Genomic DNA, 15959 nt, shown 5'->3' on the forward strand with positions numbered 1-15959 from the left:
TAGAAAAGTAAGGATTTCAGTTAAACACTGACTTTCTTTTTTTCTAAGTGCAAATGTGGTTTTATAATTAAAGCCACGTAATTAGAACTGACAAGCTCAGGATGGCTGTATACAGCCTCTGTGGCTTCCAGAAAAAGCTTAAGGAGGAAAATGAAAAAATAAAAACAACCAAGGCACGACTCCCTCCCATTGTTCACCAGCCTACACTCCTAGTCGCCAGGGGATCCCACTGACTGCTCTGCTCATGGGGTGGGTATAGGCCTTCTCAACGCCAAGGCCAAAGCCTTCGGAAGGAAGCGATACAAGGCAACTCCCACCGCCACATTCAACCCAATCTTGAATCCGCATCACCTCTCCCAAATCCTTGACACTAGGTAGCCTAACAGCCCTAAAAAGGGCTTTCTTCTGGGGATGTCAGTGCTTTCGAACGTAACAATCCCCGGCTCCGAACCTCTTTTACAAGCCGGTACTTCCATTTCTGTGTCATCAGGTAAAGCAGTTGTTGGGTCAGTTTTCCAACTTCACATGTCAGTTCCAGGCCTAATCGTTTTAAAACAACTGAAACCAATCATTTTTTGCTAATATTCGCCTACTGCAAGTACTTTTTCAGAAGCTAATGCCAACCAACTATATTAGTTTTTCTCAACATTAATTTACTTATGTTAATAAAGAAACAGAGAGGCGGTTTTCATGTAATCTTTACAGGAAAAGGCATAAACTCCTGTGACATAACTGAGACACAAAATGGAATCACCGTATCATCCGCTGAAGACCACTGTGCTTGGCTGTGCTCTCCCAGCACAGAAATAAAAACGCGACGACTGAAGGGCTCCCTGGAAACCCTCCGGTTGCATCTTTGTTTTCTTTCTACTTACGATGCTGATCAACAGATTTCTATCTGTTCTAGGACAGCGACTGTTTCCTACCAATCTGTCCACAGCACATGGCCTGCAGACTGAACTTGTGAGGAAATACTAACAATACACCCTTGATCCTGCCCTAACGTCACAAGGTCAAAATGAAAAATGCAACCTCTGATCGTGGATTTTATTTGGGAAGTGCTCTGGTACCACAAAGATTACGACAATAACTCTCCTTAGCACCCTTCCCGTTTATTCCAGGATGCGTGCCAACAGTTCCCCCATCAGGGGCTATTTCTTGGTATGACTTCTTCAGGGATGCTTAAACCGCAGAGAGCTAGAGGGTAAATAGGAATTTTAATATAAACGCTTCCTGAGACACTAAATTTGCCAAAGAAACAATGGATCTGGCCTTGTTTCTGTTCCACTTTCCCTGGGTCGTTGGGGTGGAGAGGCGCTGAGCCTGTGACGTCCAGCACTGGACAAAGAGCGCGCAAAGGCTGCTCTGCAGTACTGTGGGGTGACGTGACTCAAGACAGGACCCTGCTCAGTCTGCCCCCGCCCATCCCCTCCGACAGACAGGGACGGTCCTTACCAGGTCCCCGGGCTTGACAGAGATGGCCACCACCACGCCAGGCATTGGGGAGCGCAGAACGCTGCTTGTGTCCTCAGCAGCTTTTTCCAGCATAAAGTTGTTCAACTCTGCGGCAAGCTTGGTGAGGATCCGCACCTTGTACTAGGAAGAGGGAGGAAAGTGAGATCACATGATGACCTTCCCCTCCAACGCAGCAACTGTTCAAATCAGTTTTCAGCTTTTAAGTTACACCACCTCTGCAGTCACATAGTTCTTCATTACTGCACATGGAAGCAAAACGCATTCGTCTGCTTCTGCCCTATATGTGAGCCAGCTGTGTATGAAATTTCTTGAAAGCGGAACGAGTCCAGTAATTCATTAGTGACAAACATTAATCATCCTGTATCATTAAGAAAAACATCTTAAAACCTTACAAATAAGACAGAATTTCCCTGTATTCCCTTAGAAACTTTTCCCAGTGGACACACATTCTGCAGCTGGGCCAGCCGGCAGAGAAGCGGGTGCTGCCAGCACTCACCGGTAGGTGGCAGCAGACGGCTGTGTCAAACCCCAGGCTCCCCAGAGACAGCGGCTGGACCGTGTTCTCAGTAAGACAAAAGGTTTTGGTGTTCATTTGGGGCATATTTAAGAATATTTAAAATTCAGTTTTTTCCAGTGACATAAAGCATTATATTCACGATTGAAAAAGTTACCTTTTCTTTTTAAGCACAACATTACGTGGTCCTTCCAGTGTTAACACGATGGTTAGGGTTGATAAAAATGAAATATAATGTGAATATCCTCTTTACCAAGAGACAATAACTCGAGATTTTTAAAACCACTGAAGGGAAACGATCCGCAAGCCCAGGATTTTAATGGCCCATTTTCTAGGTGGCTCTCAAATGATGAGGGGTACATGAAAGGAAGCTCAGTCTGCCGGAACATTTCTAATACAAGGAATTTCTGCCCGGCAGGGGGAGCGGGGGGTGGGGATCCTAGATCTCTGTGAATAAACAAACGAGTCAGGGTTTGGTCTGTCCAAACAGAGACATGACTTGGTAGGGAAGTGTTGCTTGCTCAAGTTGGAACCACCACCTGAAGATTTTTCTGATTCCTAGCAAAGAGCATCTCCCCTGGGGGCAAGAGAGATGGTGTGACCAGGCAGCTCCATTTTGTTAGAAAAAAGCTGTTATAGCTCAAAGCTTCCCTGGGCTTCGTGATGGTAGGGAGGCAAAAGCCAAACGGAATCCCCTTCATCCTGTCCGGGGTGGTGGACATCCCTAAGTGTGCTCTCCGGGCCTACTTTCAAAGGCATGGGGTAGGGGCGCTGGGGGCGGGGAGAGGGCCCATGGAAGAACTTCATTTCAGTTCAGTCGCTCAGTAGTGTCCGACTCTTTGCGACCCCATGAACCACAGCACGCCAGGCCTCCCTGTCCATAACCTGGATGGCCTGAATTCCAAGCGGATTCCTGACGCTGTGACAGGTTGAATAATGACATCTTCTGCATGTTTTCCTTTCTTCCTGAGGGTGTATTTTGCAATCCAGACGTACAAGTGTCTGCCAGTTTCTGAAGGATATGATCCTTAAGTGAAATTACAGTGCAAATAAAAGCTTTTTGCTCCTATTAAAATTCATCTGAGTCATAAGTGACGAGGGAAAAAGCAAGGAGAATGCACTCTGCTGTCACTCTAATAAACATTCTGGGCAGAGGGGCTATTTATCAACGATGAAATGCACCTCAAAATCCTTCATTAAATCTATGGGGGGGGCTTGACTGAGGGAGGGGGGGAGAATATAATTGTACCAAATTGCACAGTTTTAATATCGGCGCTCTGAATGCCTTGGAAAAGCAAATCCCACCTCACTAGAGGCATCAGAGGCAACAAGTTACTCGCCTGGCCGACACCTCCCGTGTGGCTGCTTCTTGGGACTGCTCAGTCCTGGGCCCAGCAGGCTAGTTTTCCCCCGAGCAAACAGATCTTTTTCTTGTGTTTCGCACAATCTGACTTCAAAATGTGAACTCGGGGCAAGGTTATCTTTCTACACCCAGGATAATTTATCACACTTCACCATGGAGGATACCCTAAAAAACAATGTTAGCTGCATCCCAAACCAGCCCCTTCGGGTAAATAAAGTGCCAGGATTGTCTCGAGCACCAGTGCACCCCAGAAATGACAAGATCCTGACTACAACTGGATCCTTTTTACTATTTTTGTAATTTTCCTATCTGGATTCCTTTCTCCGTGGGACTCCTGCTTTGCTTGGAAGGAGATGTAAAAGAGTCACAGAACTCAATGCCTTTGGATGCGGTCTTTGTTATTGATGAGATGTTCCTTTTCCTTTTCTATTTGTTTATTGTTCTTAAATCTGTTTGGGGGATAAGCGACTTATTGTAATCACAAGCAAAAAATAACAACGGGCGTAAATGCCTTGGGAGAGGCTCTGTTGCAAACAGTTGGCTTCGAGATGACCTTTATGAATAGAAAAAGCAGCAGTAGCAGCGAAGTTTCTCGTTTTAAGATTACCTTTGATGTTGTCCTGGCCCTTCAGCATGCCCACACAAACACGCCTTCTCGAAACGACCTCTGGGCTGGCAGTGTGGCGGGCCAGGGGGCGCCAGCCACGATGGGAGGTGAGTGGAGAGGCAGCACAGAGAACCATGGGGTGAAGTGCGTGGTGAGAACTGCAAACGCTTTCTGATGCCCCAGAAAGGGAGCTGTTTAAGAATGTACACGAGGGCTTTCAGAGCTTATGATCAAAACAGCTATTTATTGGTATCTCTGAATTCTTAGGGGGCACAGGCAGAGCAGTCAACGAGGTGAGAGATTTCAGGAAAATACCCTGTGATGTGTGCGCACTTTTATCCAGTGCTAAATATTTTAATATTCCTAAGGGGTCCCACAGGACTTTTCTGGAGAGTTCTGCTGGGAAGTTATTATTTTCAAGCAGAAAAGTGTTACTCGCTCAGTTGTGTCCGACTCTTTCAGACCCCATGGACTGTAACCCGCCAGGCTCCTCTGTCCATGGAATTTCCCAGGCAAGAAAACTGGAGTGGGTTGCCATTTCCTTCTCCAGGGGATCTTCCCGACCTAGGGATGGAACCTGGGTCTCCTGCACTACAGGCAGATTCTTAACCATCTGAGCCCGAAGCAAGCAGATAGACCACCAATTCGCTGTTTTGGGGGTGGCTGGCCACGATGCTAAAAGTTCACTGATGAGAGACAGAAGCAGAGTCTTGGGAGAAGCCAGAAGGTTCTGCCCTCCTCAGGTCTGGAGAAATGTCTGCTTGATGCAGAGGCTGCTTGCTTGTGGGGGGAGGCTGGAAGCTGAGCGGCTCCAGGTCCATCAGGAGGGAACCTCACCCTGTGGGTATGGGGAGGTGCTCTCCAAACCACAGGCAAATTATTAAGTTCTTGAAAACACACTTAGAGTGTAAGTTGGAGGAGAAAACAGGTGCTCCCCGGGAATCCAGTTCCTCAACCCAGGCCTTATCTAGTATCCAAATCATGGTCAAATAACCCCAGCCCCGGCTTTTAAGCAAATTCATTTTGTGGTGTCTGCAGTGAAAAACCCTGTCTAACAAGAAAATTTCTCCCTAGAAAGTTCAAAAGAAAGAGAAAAATCATACTAGACATAAAAGGATCAGGAAGAAAACTATAAGAGATGGACAATTAAAAGGAACACAGTGGAACTGTGTTAAAAATGAACATCCAGCTCTCAGTAGGGAACCAGAATCAGGAGAGGGAACGGTGGTGAAGCAGGGGGCGCCGGGTGGGGTGGATGCTGGGGAGGAGAGGGCCCGTCATGGTTTTGGGGGAGAGATGCTTTTTAACCAGACTTGGTTAATCGAAACATCCTGCCAATGGGCGCGCCCACTCCTGCCCAGCACACATGCGGCTCGGTGCCCCGGGCAGCAAAGAGCCCTTTCAGTGGACACACTGCACGCAGATGGTCACACAACACACTGTCTTGCTGGTGTCGGTGTTGGTTTAGCATCTGCATCCCCCCATAGAGCTTAAATCCCCGTGCGTCTTCCCAAGGCCTCCAGGCATACCAGCGGTTTTATGCATTCCGCGTGCCTGTAGACTCAGGGGTCTGGGGGTACCCTCACAAGACAAGTGCTTCCGGTTTGTTTCCTGGTTTTTTTCAGTTGTGACTTCAGAGGCTCCTCTGTTGTTCCTCGTAAAGCAGGCTCAGCTCCCGTCTTTCTCCCTGCGTCATTTTTCCCAGAACAAGAATTGTATATACGTACAGCTGATGCTCTGCTTGCGGTTTTCATGTCAGCCGTGGGCCCGCACAGCCATCACGGACCGAAGGATAAACGGTGAGGCTTCACCGTCAGTGATCCTAACACCCTGAAGCCCTGGCCTGACGCTGCTCCTCGGCCCTGGCTAAGAAAGGTGGCAAACACATTTCTCCAAATACAGGGATCTCTTCTCATCCAGAGTTTTATACCTTCTGCCCCAAGGGTCTCCAGCGTTAAGCTGTGTCTTCATTTCCACGGTGTGGCAGTGAGAGCTAAGGCTGAAAACTTCCTCTCCAAGTCTACTTTCCTAACCCCGAGCCAAAGGGAGGGAAACTGTTAATGGTTCAAAAGTGACAGAAACGCTGAGCTGCAGAAATGATGATGCATCTCTGAAAACAAAGGTGTTTAAAAAAACGGGGTGGGGGGAACCCACGAGAAATACAGCATTTAGGTGGAACCAGGACTGTAATTCAAGTTTGTCTTCCTTTCCTAAATTCTTGGTGGAAAACACAGTTGACAGTGGAGGACAGAGGAGGAATACACAGTTGACAAAGCGACAGCTTGAAGCCAGGCGAGACACACATTCCCTCTATGTCAGCATCAGGCCCTAGGAAACCAAACCGACAGAAACTGTCCACGGAATGGCACGAGAAACACACAGGGTGAAAGCCGGGAGCTGTCCTCCGGGAAGCAGGAAGAGGGTGAAATGAAGAGGCAGCAGTTCAAGCGCCTGGTACAGCTGCCGTCACCGGGCAGTCCGTTAGCATAACACTGAGACAACTCCATCAGCACAGTCTCAAGGTAGCTGTCAATCAGAATGCATCATTTAATCCAACAGCACTCGGAGGACTTTCTCCGACAGCCCGCGTGACAGCGTATCTACAGCTCTATTTATATCAGCGCTGGGTTGTGTTTACAATGCTTGCTGTAATTAGAAAAGATGCAACAGGCAGCAATATTATTGAGATCTCCATTTTGCAGTATTGCCCTGGAAAGTGTGATCTTGCTTCACAGAGTCACGCTAAATGACAAAAGGCTATTTTCTTCAATCTCCCGGCTCAGACAGCACTTCATTTGCAGCTATCTATAATTAGATTAATGGTGTAGTGCAGTACAAAGCAGGCCCACTTCACATCAGATAGCATATGAATTAAGACAAACACTTATTTCAATTCCAGGCAGAGAAAGCAATGACTGGGGTATTTAGCATACCCTTTATGGTGGAATGAGATGTTAATTGTGTACCATTACCTCTAAACTGCTTGCTTGTTGTATAAATCACTGTGCTAATTGATGCAGAGATAGAAATGTAGCCACAGGCAAGAAAGCAAAGGAATGAGGGCTGGAGATGGCGGATAAAGGATTATCGACTAAAACCATATGGAGATGAGGCTCCTTTGAAACCTTTTCTTTCTGCCCGGGAGCAGGATTTCTTACGAGTGCAGAAAAACTCTTGTATCAGGAAAGAAAATTTAATTTTTTGTGTTTCTTTTTAAAAACACAAATTTCTTTTAAAAGTTCCTAGCCACCAGAAATCCAACTAAGAGGCAGGTGGAATTAATCTGAAGTACACGTATAAAAATATGGAAGGTGTAACGTTTTCAGATAGTCAGAGCTGCCTGTCGAGGTTTCCGGCTCACAGGAAACCATGTGGAGGGGATGTTCCTGACATGTCCACAGGGCAAAAATAAAACTTTTCCCAAGACCTGAGGCTGTTCTTGTCCTGTGAAGAACTGACTCATTGGAAAAGACCCTGATGCTGGGAAAGATTGAAGGTGGGAGAAGGGGACGATAGAAGATGAGATGGTTGGATGGCATCACCAATTCGATGGACATAAGTTTGAACAAGCTCCGGGAGTTGGTGATGGAGAAGGAAGCCTGGCATGCTGCAGTCCATGGGTTTGCAAAGAGTCGGTCATGATTGAGCAACTGAACTTAACTCTAAGAACAGAGGCTGTTCTTAGAGACCAAAACACAAAATGAACCTGGGCTGGCTTAGGTGTGTGAGAAGGCGTTAATGATGTAGAAATGTTTACTCGGGACGTGAAGCTAACAGAAGAGAACCATCATCATCTGCCACTGAACAATGGTGACTCTCCACCAAAACCCTCAGATGCGACTCCTCTGGCTCATGATTTCACATCAGTAGGAAGGAACGAGAAAGGAGATCTTTTTTTCCCGTCTTTTTTACTTTCTAAAACTAGCGAAAAATAATAAACACAGGCACAGGGCAATTTAAAATGCTGCTCTTCCTTGTTCAAATGTCCTGTTCAGCACCCAACAGCTCTTATCAGGGTTAAATGAGGGTCTCACAAATACAGACACCAAATGCTACACTCGTGGTTACAGATCCGCAGATAAACACGCTCCTCGGAAGCTCATAATCAAGTGTGTGTACCCCGTGTATGTGTTCACATTTTATTTTAAGTAGCAAAGCAACACTAAGGTGCAAATTACTGCTGTGCACTTTTTCACAAATTCAGCAGTTTGGTAATTAGCGCTGTTACAACAAAAGTTTATACAGAGAACAAATAAAGGGGGTCAGTTAGTAGTTCAAATTCTCATCTGCAGAGTAACAGTTAATATATCCACCAAGTGAAAATACACATTTAAGAAAGCTGCATATGGTTTAGCCTTGTGAAACCCGAATACCATATTAATGTGCGAGACAATAAAACGAGGTCCCAAGAAACTAGAATGTCTGGTTCAAGTTATCACCCTGGAACCTGGGGCGGGGCTGGGGGTGGGACCTAGAGCTCCTTGCTTGGGGCCAACAGAACACCTGTATTGCAGCTGCAAATTCAACAGTTTAAGGTTTGGGTCACAATGCTAAATAATACTTAAAAAAAAAAAAAAAAGCCTCATGAAGAAGCATTAAGGGCTTGAAATGGAAAGAAATGCCAGCAAAAGAAACAATGTGAACTATCCTGAAATATCGCCTCCCAAGTGTGCAGCAAGGCGACAGAAATGGAAATGCACTGAAGGAAAGATCCGGAAGCAGGGCGAGGGCTCGCTCCCGATCATCACTCACTTGTCTACACCATTTAAGCCGGAGCAGCACGGCCCCCAGCACGACCCCAACACACCCCGCCACCTCGTGGGACAACAATGCTGGTGTTAACAGGAGAAAACATACGGTTTCTGATAGTGCGTCCTCAGTCCCTTTAATTAAAAAGGGCAGTTAAACGCAAAGTAAATCATTCAGTTAGGTGAGTTGTTTAAGGATATGTAATTGACAATGTTGACGTGCCGCGGTGACATAATGCATCACTTTCAACACGTCCGGCTACGTTTATGAATCAACCTCTCCTCAAGGTTTCTTTGTTTAGCTGCTAAGTCAGTTCTTGAACTTCAGTGTGCCGCGAGGGGCCTCGACAGCAACACTGCCATTAGGGGCAGTTTTTGAGGGAAGAATCACGGGACAGAGATGGGAGGAACATGCCAACAGAACAAAACAGAAAGGCACAAAAGCTGTTCCAGCAACTCATCTTTCCAAATTCTGGCCAAAAAGGGGAAAGTTTCCAGAGAAGGAGAACTTAAGGTCAATACCAAAACCTCTGATGAAAGGGATTAGTTAAGTCTGTGTATATCTCCAGCTATTTCCTGAAACACAACATTCTCTGGAGAAGAAAATATGGGGAAGTCTTTCAACAATGCAAAAATTGAACCTAACGTTTTCTTCTCATATTTTGTAATCAGAAACACAAGGATCCTTCCAATTCTAATATTCTAAGATAAATAACATTCCTTTTTTTCTTTTTTTTTACCAATAGTGCTGAGAATTAAATAGAAATTAATTAAACATTAAATCTAGCACTTAATAATAGGATTTATTTCCTCCTGCTCCACTGAGGTTACTTTCCTTGTGATTTGAAACACTGGTGTCTTGATACGGACCTGAAAATGATGGAGGAAAAATAAAAAAAGCTACTGTATAGGAAGCCAGCCACACTTCGGGTCCGCAGGGAAGGCGAGCTTGGAGAGCAAGTCACCAGTGGGTTCCTGCAGGCCTCTGTTAATGGGGCAACCTCCCGGGAGCTGGGAGCTGTGGGATGCCATGTGCAGGTGTGCCCCGATAAAGGCGCCCAGCCTCTGCTTCGCCCAGGTGCCCACAAGCTGTCTAACATATGCCACAAAGGCAATCTGCTGGAATAAGTGGCACTTTCCCATCCACAAAAGTAAGTCCATTGACAATGCACTGTACGGAACTCAGAAAATAGAACATATGCGTTCTGTTTGATCAGGAGCCTCCGTGATACATTGTGGCTATAATGAGTCATTTCTTTCCTTGCTGCACAAGAAAAATGTTATAGATCTTTGAAAGCCTTGTGCTCAATTATGTAACAATACCAGCCAACATCTGTTAACTGTACAGGCGGTTTCCATTCTGTATCCTGAATTGTTTTATGTAATTATGAGTTTATAAGGTATTTGGTAAACCAGTAAGAAGGTACCTTTTGAAAAGCACTATATAATTTGGGGTACAATGAAACGTTCTCTCGAAAATCTATAATTAGGGCAGCATCAGCTTACAGAAAAGTACAGGAAATGTTATAAAAACACAATTATGTAAATAAGCACGCAGGTAGGGAAGTGTACCATTTTGCTAGGTCCCCGCCCGGCTTCTTGCCTCCTGTTCTCCGTGAACTGCTCTCTGCTCATCTCAAGTTAAAGGAAAGGGGTCTCCAGGGAGCAGAATAAGCAAACTTTTGGGAGCTGGGCCTTCCCGTGCAAGTTACACCAGAGGCCTGGGACAGGTGCCAATGCCAGGGGCTCTTCAACAATGCTTTGACTTCACAGGGATTTTTTTTTTTTTAATAGCTGGATTCTTTTCATTTTATTTCTGTGTTTTGGCCAGGCCGCGCGGCACATGGGATCTCAGTTCCCAGACGAGGGATGGACCCCACGCCACTGGAAGCACAGAGTCTTAACTGCTGGACCCCCAAGGAAGTCCCTTTACAGGGATTTTTTTAAAATGATAAAATAGTTTTGATATAATGCATTCACTGAAGAAACTCACAATCTAACACACCAAAATGCTGGCTCATGTGGGTTAGAGATTTAGAAACTCAAACATGAAGAGACAAAGCAAACAAATGATGAGAGTAATACGGCGCAGTGAACTACTGACCAAAAAGATCAGAGCAGAAAACAACCAGAGAACTACAGCCCGCCTCCCCAGAGGTGCCGCTCTGCTACCAGGATGGCTACCTGATGACAGCGATCAGCTTTCCATCCGCCACTTCAGTCTAAAAGCCGGGCATAAATGTCCCCTGGAAAGGTGTCTGTCTCCCACACCAGGAAAGCAACCACCCCAGAGACAACTCCTATCACCTGCATGGAACTCTTCTCTGCATAATAAACCTTTCTAAACAACTTTCTACAAGCCATACATTTCCTAGTTACCTGCTCACAACTCACCCCAGCCCAGAAGCCCCCACACTCCTTTGTTTAATCTCTTCTCCACACTGCATTGCCCTCTGTTAAGATGGTCAGTTGAGTTCAGTCGCTCAGTCGTGTACGACTCTTTGCGACCCCATGAATCACAGCACGCCAGGCCTCCCTGTCCATCACCAACTCCCGGAGTTCACTCAAACTCATGTCCGTTGAGTCAGTGATGCCATCCAGCCATCTCATCCTCGGTCGTCCCCTTCTCCTCCTGCCCCCAATCCCTCCCAGCATCAGAGTCTTTCCCAGTGAGTCAACTCTTCACATGAGGTGGCCAAAGTATTGGAGTTTCAGCTTTAGCATCAGTCCTTCCAATGAACACCCAGGATTGACCTCCTTTAGAATGGACTGGTTGGATCTCCTTGAAGTCCAAGGGACTCTCAAGAATCTTCTCCAGCACCACAGTTCAAAAGTATCAATTCTTCGGCGATCAGCTTTCTTCACAGTCCAACTCTCACATCCATACATGACCACGGGAAAAACCATAGATAGCCTTGACTAGACGGACCTTGGTTGGCAAAGTTATGTCTCTGCTTTTTAATATACTATCTAGGTTGGTCATAACTTTCCTTCCAAGGAGTAAGCGTCTTTTAATTTCATGGCTGCAATCAGCATCTGCAGTGATTTTGGAGCCCCAAAAAATAAAGTCTGACACTGTTTCCACTGTTTCCCCATCTATTTCCCATGAAGTGATGGGACCAGATGCCATGATCTTCGTTTTCTGAATGCTGAGCTTCAAGCCAACCTTTTCACTCTCCTCTTTCACTTTCATCAAGAGGCTTTTGAGTTCCTCTTCATATAGCCCCAAACTCTCACTGCCTCCTCAAGTCACATTTCTTTGTGAATTCCCATGTAAAAGTAATATAATCTGCTTTTTTTCTCTTGTTAATCTGCCTTGTTAGTTTAGTCTACAATGCTCTACTATATAGGAAGACAGGAAAGAAAGCCTCCTTTCCCTCCACAACCCAGCAACCACTGGTCTAAATGACTGGGGCTGAATTCCATCAGGTGTCACAGCAGTGGCTAAGCCACTTTATAGATTAGAAGTCTGACATATCTTAGGAAGGAAGTTTAACCAGAGCTACTAAATGGACCTCTCGCATGCTACATAGTGTGTATTACACAGAAAATGCGTTACTGAGGGTAGATAAGACCTGTAGGGCCACGTGGCCAATCTCGGGAACAGGACATATGGCTGTCACATTGGAAACGGCGAACGCGTAAAACACAAGGCTTTGGAGCAAAATGACCTCAGTCTGCCATCACTTTTTGGCCAAGTGGCCTAACTTCTCAGAACCAATTCCTTCATTTTCAAACATCAGGATTTCAATTAAATGAATAAATGAACAAAGATTTGTAACTAGGAAGTGCCTGACAGCAACTCTTCACCAGTGTTTCCTGCCTCTGTCTCAAACATTGCAGAGTTTTCAAGAGACAGTAGTGGATTTTTTTTTATTGCATATGGTAAAACATCTTGGATTAGCAATGCCTAATTGTAGAGTTCTAGCTCTGTGGTTCTACATCTTAGATTCCTTATTTATAAACTGTGGATCATAACAGTGCCTACTTCAAAAAGTTGTGAGAAACCACCAATGGATCACCAAAGAAATCAGAGAGGAAATTTAAAAAATACCTTGAATCAAATGAAAACGAAAACACGATGATTCAAAACCTGTGGGATGAAGCAAAAGCAGTTCTAAGAGGGAGTTTATAGCAATACAAGCTTACTTAGGGAAACAAGAAAAATCTCAAACAATTTAACCCTACGCCTAAAGGAATGAGAGAAAGAAGAGTAAACAAACCCAAGATGGTAGAAGGAAAGAAATCATAAAGATCAGAGCAGAAATAAACGAAATACAGACTAAAAACCAATTAAAAAAAGATCAATAAAACTAGAAGCTGGTTCTCTGAAAAGACAGATAAAATGGATAAACCTTTAGCCAGACTCAAGGAAAAAGGGAGAGGGTCAAAATTACCTCTCCCCGCTCTAGTGGCGAGGTAGGGTGGTGTGTTATTTACAACCCACCTGAGACTCTCTTGGGCTTCGCTGGTGGCTCAGATGGTAAAGCATCTACCTGCAATGCGGGAGACCCGGGTTTGACCCCTGGGTCAGGAAGATCCCCTGGAGAAGGAAATGGCAACCCACTCCAGTACTCTTGCCTGGAGAATCCCATGGACAGGGAAGCCTGGTAGGCTACAGCCCATGGGATCACAAAGAGTCGGACACGACTGAGCGACTTCCGTTTCTTTCCAAATCAATAAAATCAGAAATGAGGAAAAAAAAATTACAACCAATACCCCAAGACACAAAGGACCATAAGAGGATGAACAGCAACATGCCAATAAAACGGACAACCTAGAGGAAATTGACAAATTCTTAGGATAAGACTGAACCAGGAAGAAACAGAAAACAAGAACAGACCAATCACAAGTAATGAAACTGAAGCACAATTTAAAAACTCCCAACCAGAAAAAGTCCAGGACCAGATGGCTTCACAGGAGAATTCCAGCAAACATTCAGAGAAAAGTTAACGTCTATCCCTCTCAAACTCTTCCAAAAGGTTGTTGTGAAGATTAGGTGAATTCTTTTATGAGAAATGTGCAAAACAAGGTAAATGCTATATTCGTATTTAACAGCCATCATTACTACTCTTTTCATTGTTATTTTTTTTATTATTAATACATGTCTACAGATATTAGAGAAATCAAGTAAAAGGGGAATCACCCATTTCTTTTTCATGTTCTGCTCAAAGTATTTCTGTCACCAAACGTGTGGGCATTTCCCCACACAGAGCAATTCTCCAACTCTCTCGGAATGTCAGCTGGGAGTCCTACAATTCAATGCAGTTCTGATGCTGTGGTCCCACAGGTTAAGGGCTTAGTCTCACCAGACTGTCCTCCATGTCAGACGGCAATCACAAGTCCAGGCCTGTCACCTGGAGACTGTCCTTGTCTATCCAGGTGTGTCCCTCCCAGCACCCCACCTGTTCACCAAGCTGGAAGCTCTATAAACCCCCTCAGTTAAGAGAGAGAGCGAGTATATGTGTGCATGTGTGTGTGTGTGTAGCTATATATATAGCTCTGACTATGTGTGTGTGTGTGTGTGTAGCTATATATATAGCTCTGACTGTGTGTGTGTGTAGCTATATATATAGCTCTATGTGTGTGTGTGTGTGTAGCTATATATATAGCTCTGACTGTGTGTGTGTGTAGCTATATATATAGCTCTGTGTGTGTGTGTGTGTGTGTGTAGCTATAAATATAGCTCTATGTGTGTGTGTGTGTGTGTAGCTATATATATAGCTCTGACTATGTGTGTGTGTGTATGTGTAGCTATATATATAGCTCTGACTGTGTGTGTGTGTAGCTATATATATAGCTCTGTGTGTGTGTGTGTGTGTGTAGCTATATATATAGCTCTGACTATGTGTGTGTGTGTGTGTAGCTATATATATAGCTCTGACTGTGTGTGTGTGTGTATATATATATAAATAATGGAGGCTGCACTGCACAGACGCGGTTGAGTAACTCACTGGACTAAGTGACAAAGTCAACCTCCCTGTGGGTTGGGGGTAGGGCTTAAAGTTCCCATCCTTCAATCACCTGGCTGGTTCCCTGGTAACCAGACTCTCAATCTCAGGGTCTTCCTAAAAGTCACCTCACTGAGCTCTGGTGTGGTTGAGAAGGACTTGTTATAAATAACAAAGACACTCCTCTTATCACTCGTTTCACTTAGTAAAATTCCAAGGGTTTTAGGAGTTCTGTGCCAGAAATGGGACAAAGACCAAACATACAATTTTTTTTACTATAAATCACAACATCTTAAATCAAAATTCAGATGCCAGAATTCTTGGGCTATTGCCTGGGAAGACACTGGAGGCTCCTCTGGGTAGGTCTACAGTTAGTGAAAACACAATGGCTCAGACAGTAAAGAATCTGCCTGGAGTGCAGAAGACCCTGCTTCGATCCCTGAGTCAGGAAGATCCCCTGGAGAAGGGAATGGCTACCCACACCAGTATTCTTGCCTGAGAATCCCAGGGACCTAGAGGAACCTGGGGGCTAGAGTCCATGGGGTCACAATGAGTCAGACATGACTGAGTGACCTGCACTCACTAAGGATCTGAATCTCTCTCTCTCAAAGAGCACACATCTTACAAACACAGAGCTTATTAATCCCTCACAGAAATTCACTTGGCATTTCTTCTGATAAATTGCCCAGCCTAATAATGTGGCCTTCCATTCAATTCTCCTGAGGTTTCTCCAGGCTGGAAACGTTACCCTACCTATGCTGATCAGACTGCCACAATCCTTCCATAGACTCTGGGTCTTTGTTTTATTTCAGCCATGCTGCACACCTTCTGGGATTTTTAATTCCCTGACTGGGGATCGAACCAGGGCCCTCAGCAGGGACAGCTTGCAGTTCGAAGCACTTGACTGCCAGGGAATTCCCAGGTCTGTGTTTCTGAATTCTGGCAGGAGAATTCATATTTGAGGAACTTGAGATTTACTAGAAAATGAGAACTGGGGACTGAGTGAAACCTGAAAGCCCTTACAAAATTTAAGATGTATTTTATGGACTTAACAGCAGTTACAGGCTGGTTGCACAAGCCCTACAATGTAAGAGGTGTGCAGAACAAGCTAACAAACCACACCCCCAACAACCTCCAATCCCACTCCCCAGAAGTCCTGGTAACAGTTTGCTTGAAAATCTTCTCACTTGCAACTATAAAACTATAAACATACACATCTATGTTTATAAATGCTTTTCGGCTGGGTAAAACACAACGGTGTCAGTGTATTTAAAAACAAGGAAATCCATGACGTTTTTGC

At 45.0% G+C, this 15959-nt stretch overlaps 1 protein-coding gene across 1 annotated transcript in view; it reads right to left on the reverse strand.

Moving 5' to 3' along the window:
• The window catches only part of PCCA (propionyl-CoA carboxylase subunit alpha), a 377769-nt gene that overhangs the window by 13421 nt on the left and 348389 nt on the right, over window positions 1–15959 (reverse strand). Inside the window, exon 22 of the mRNA XM_055426614.1 lies at window positions 1456–1596. Coding sequence (XP_055282589.1) covers window positions 1456–1596 — 141 coding nt within the window. The remainder of the gene's footprint in view (window positions 1–1455; window positions 1597–15959) is intronic.

This window comes from Moschus berezovskii, chromosome 13 (assembly GCF_049115385.1).
Source record: "Moschus berezovskii isolate FMDL1 chromosome 13, NW_MosBer_1.0, whole genome shotgun sequence".
Taxonomy (NCBI): Eukaryota; Metazoa; Chordata; class Mammalia; order Artiodactyla; family Moschidae; genus Moschus; species Moschus berezovskii.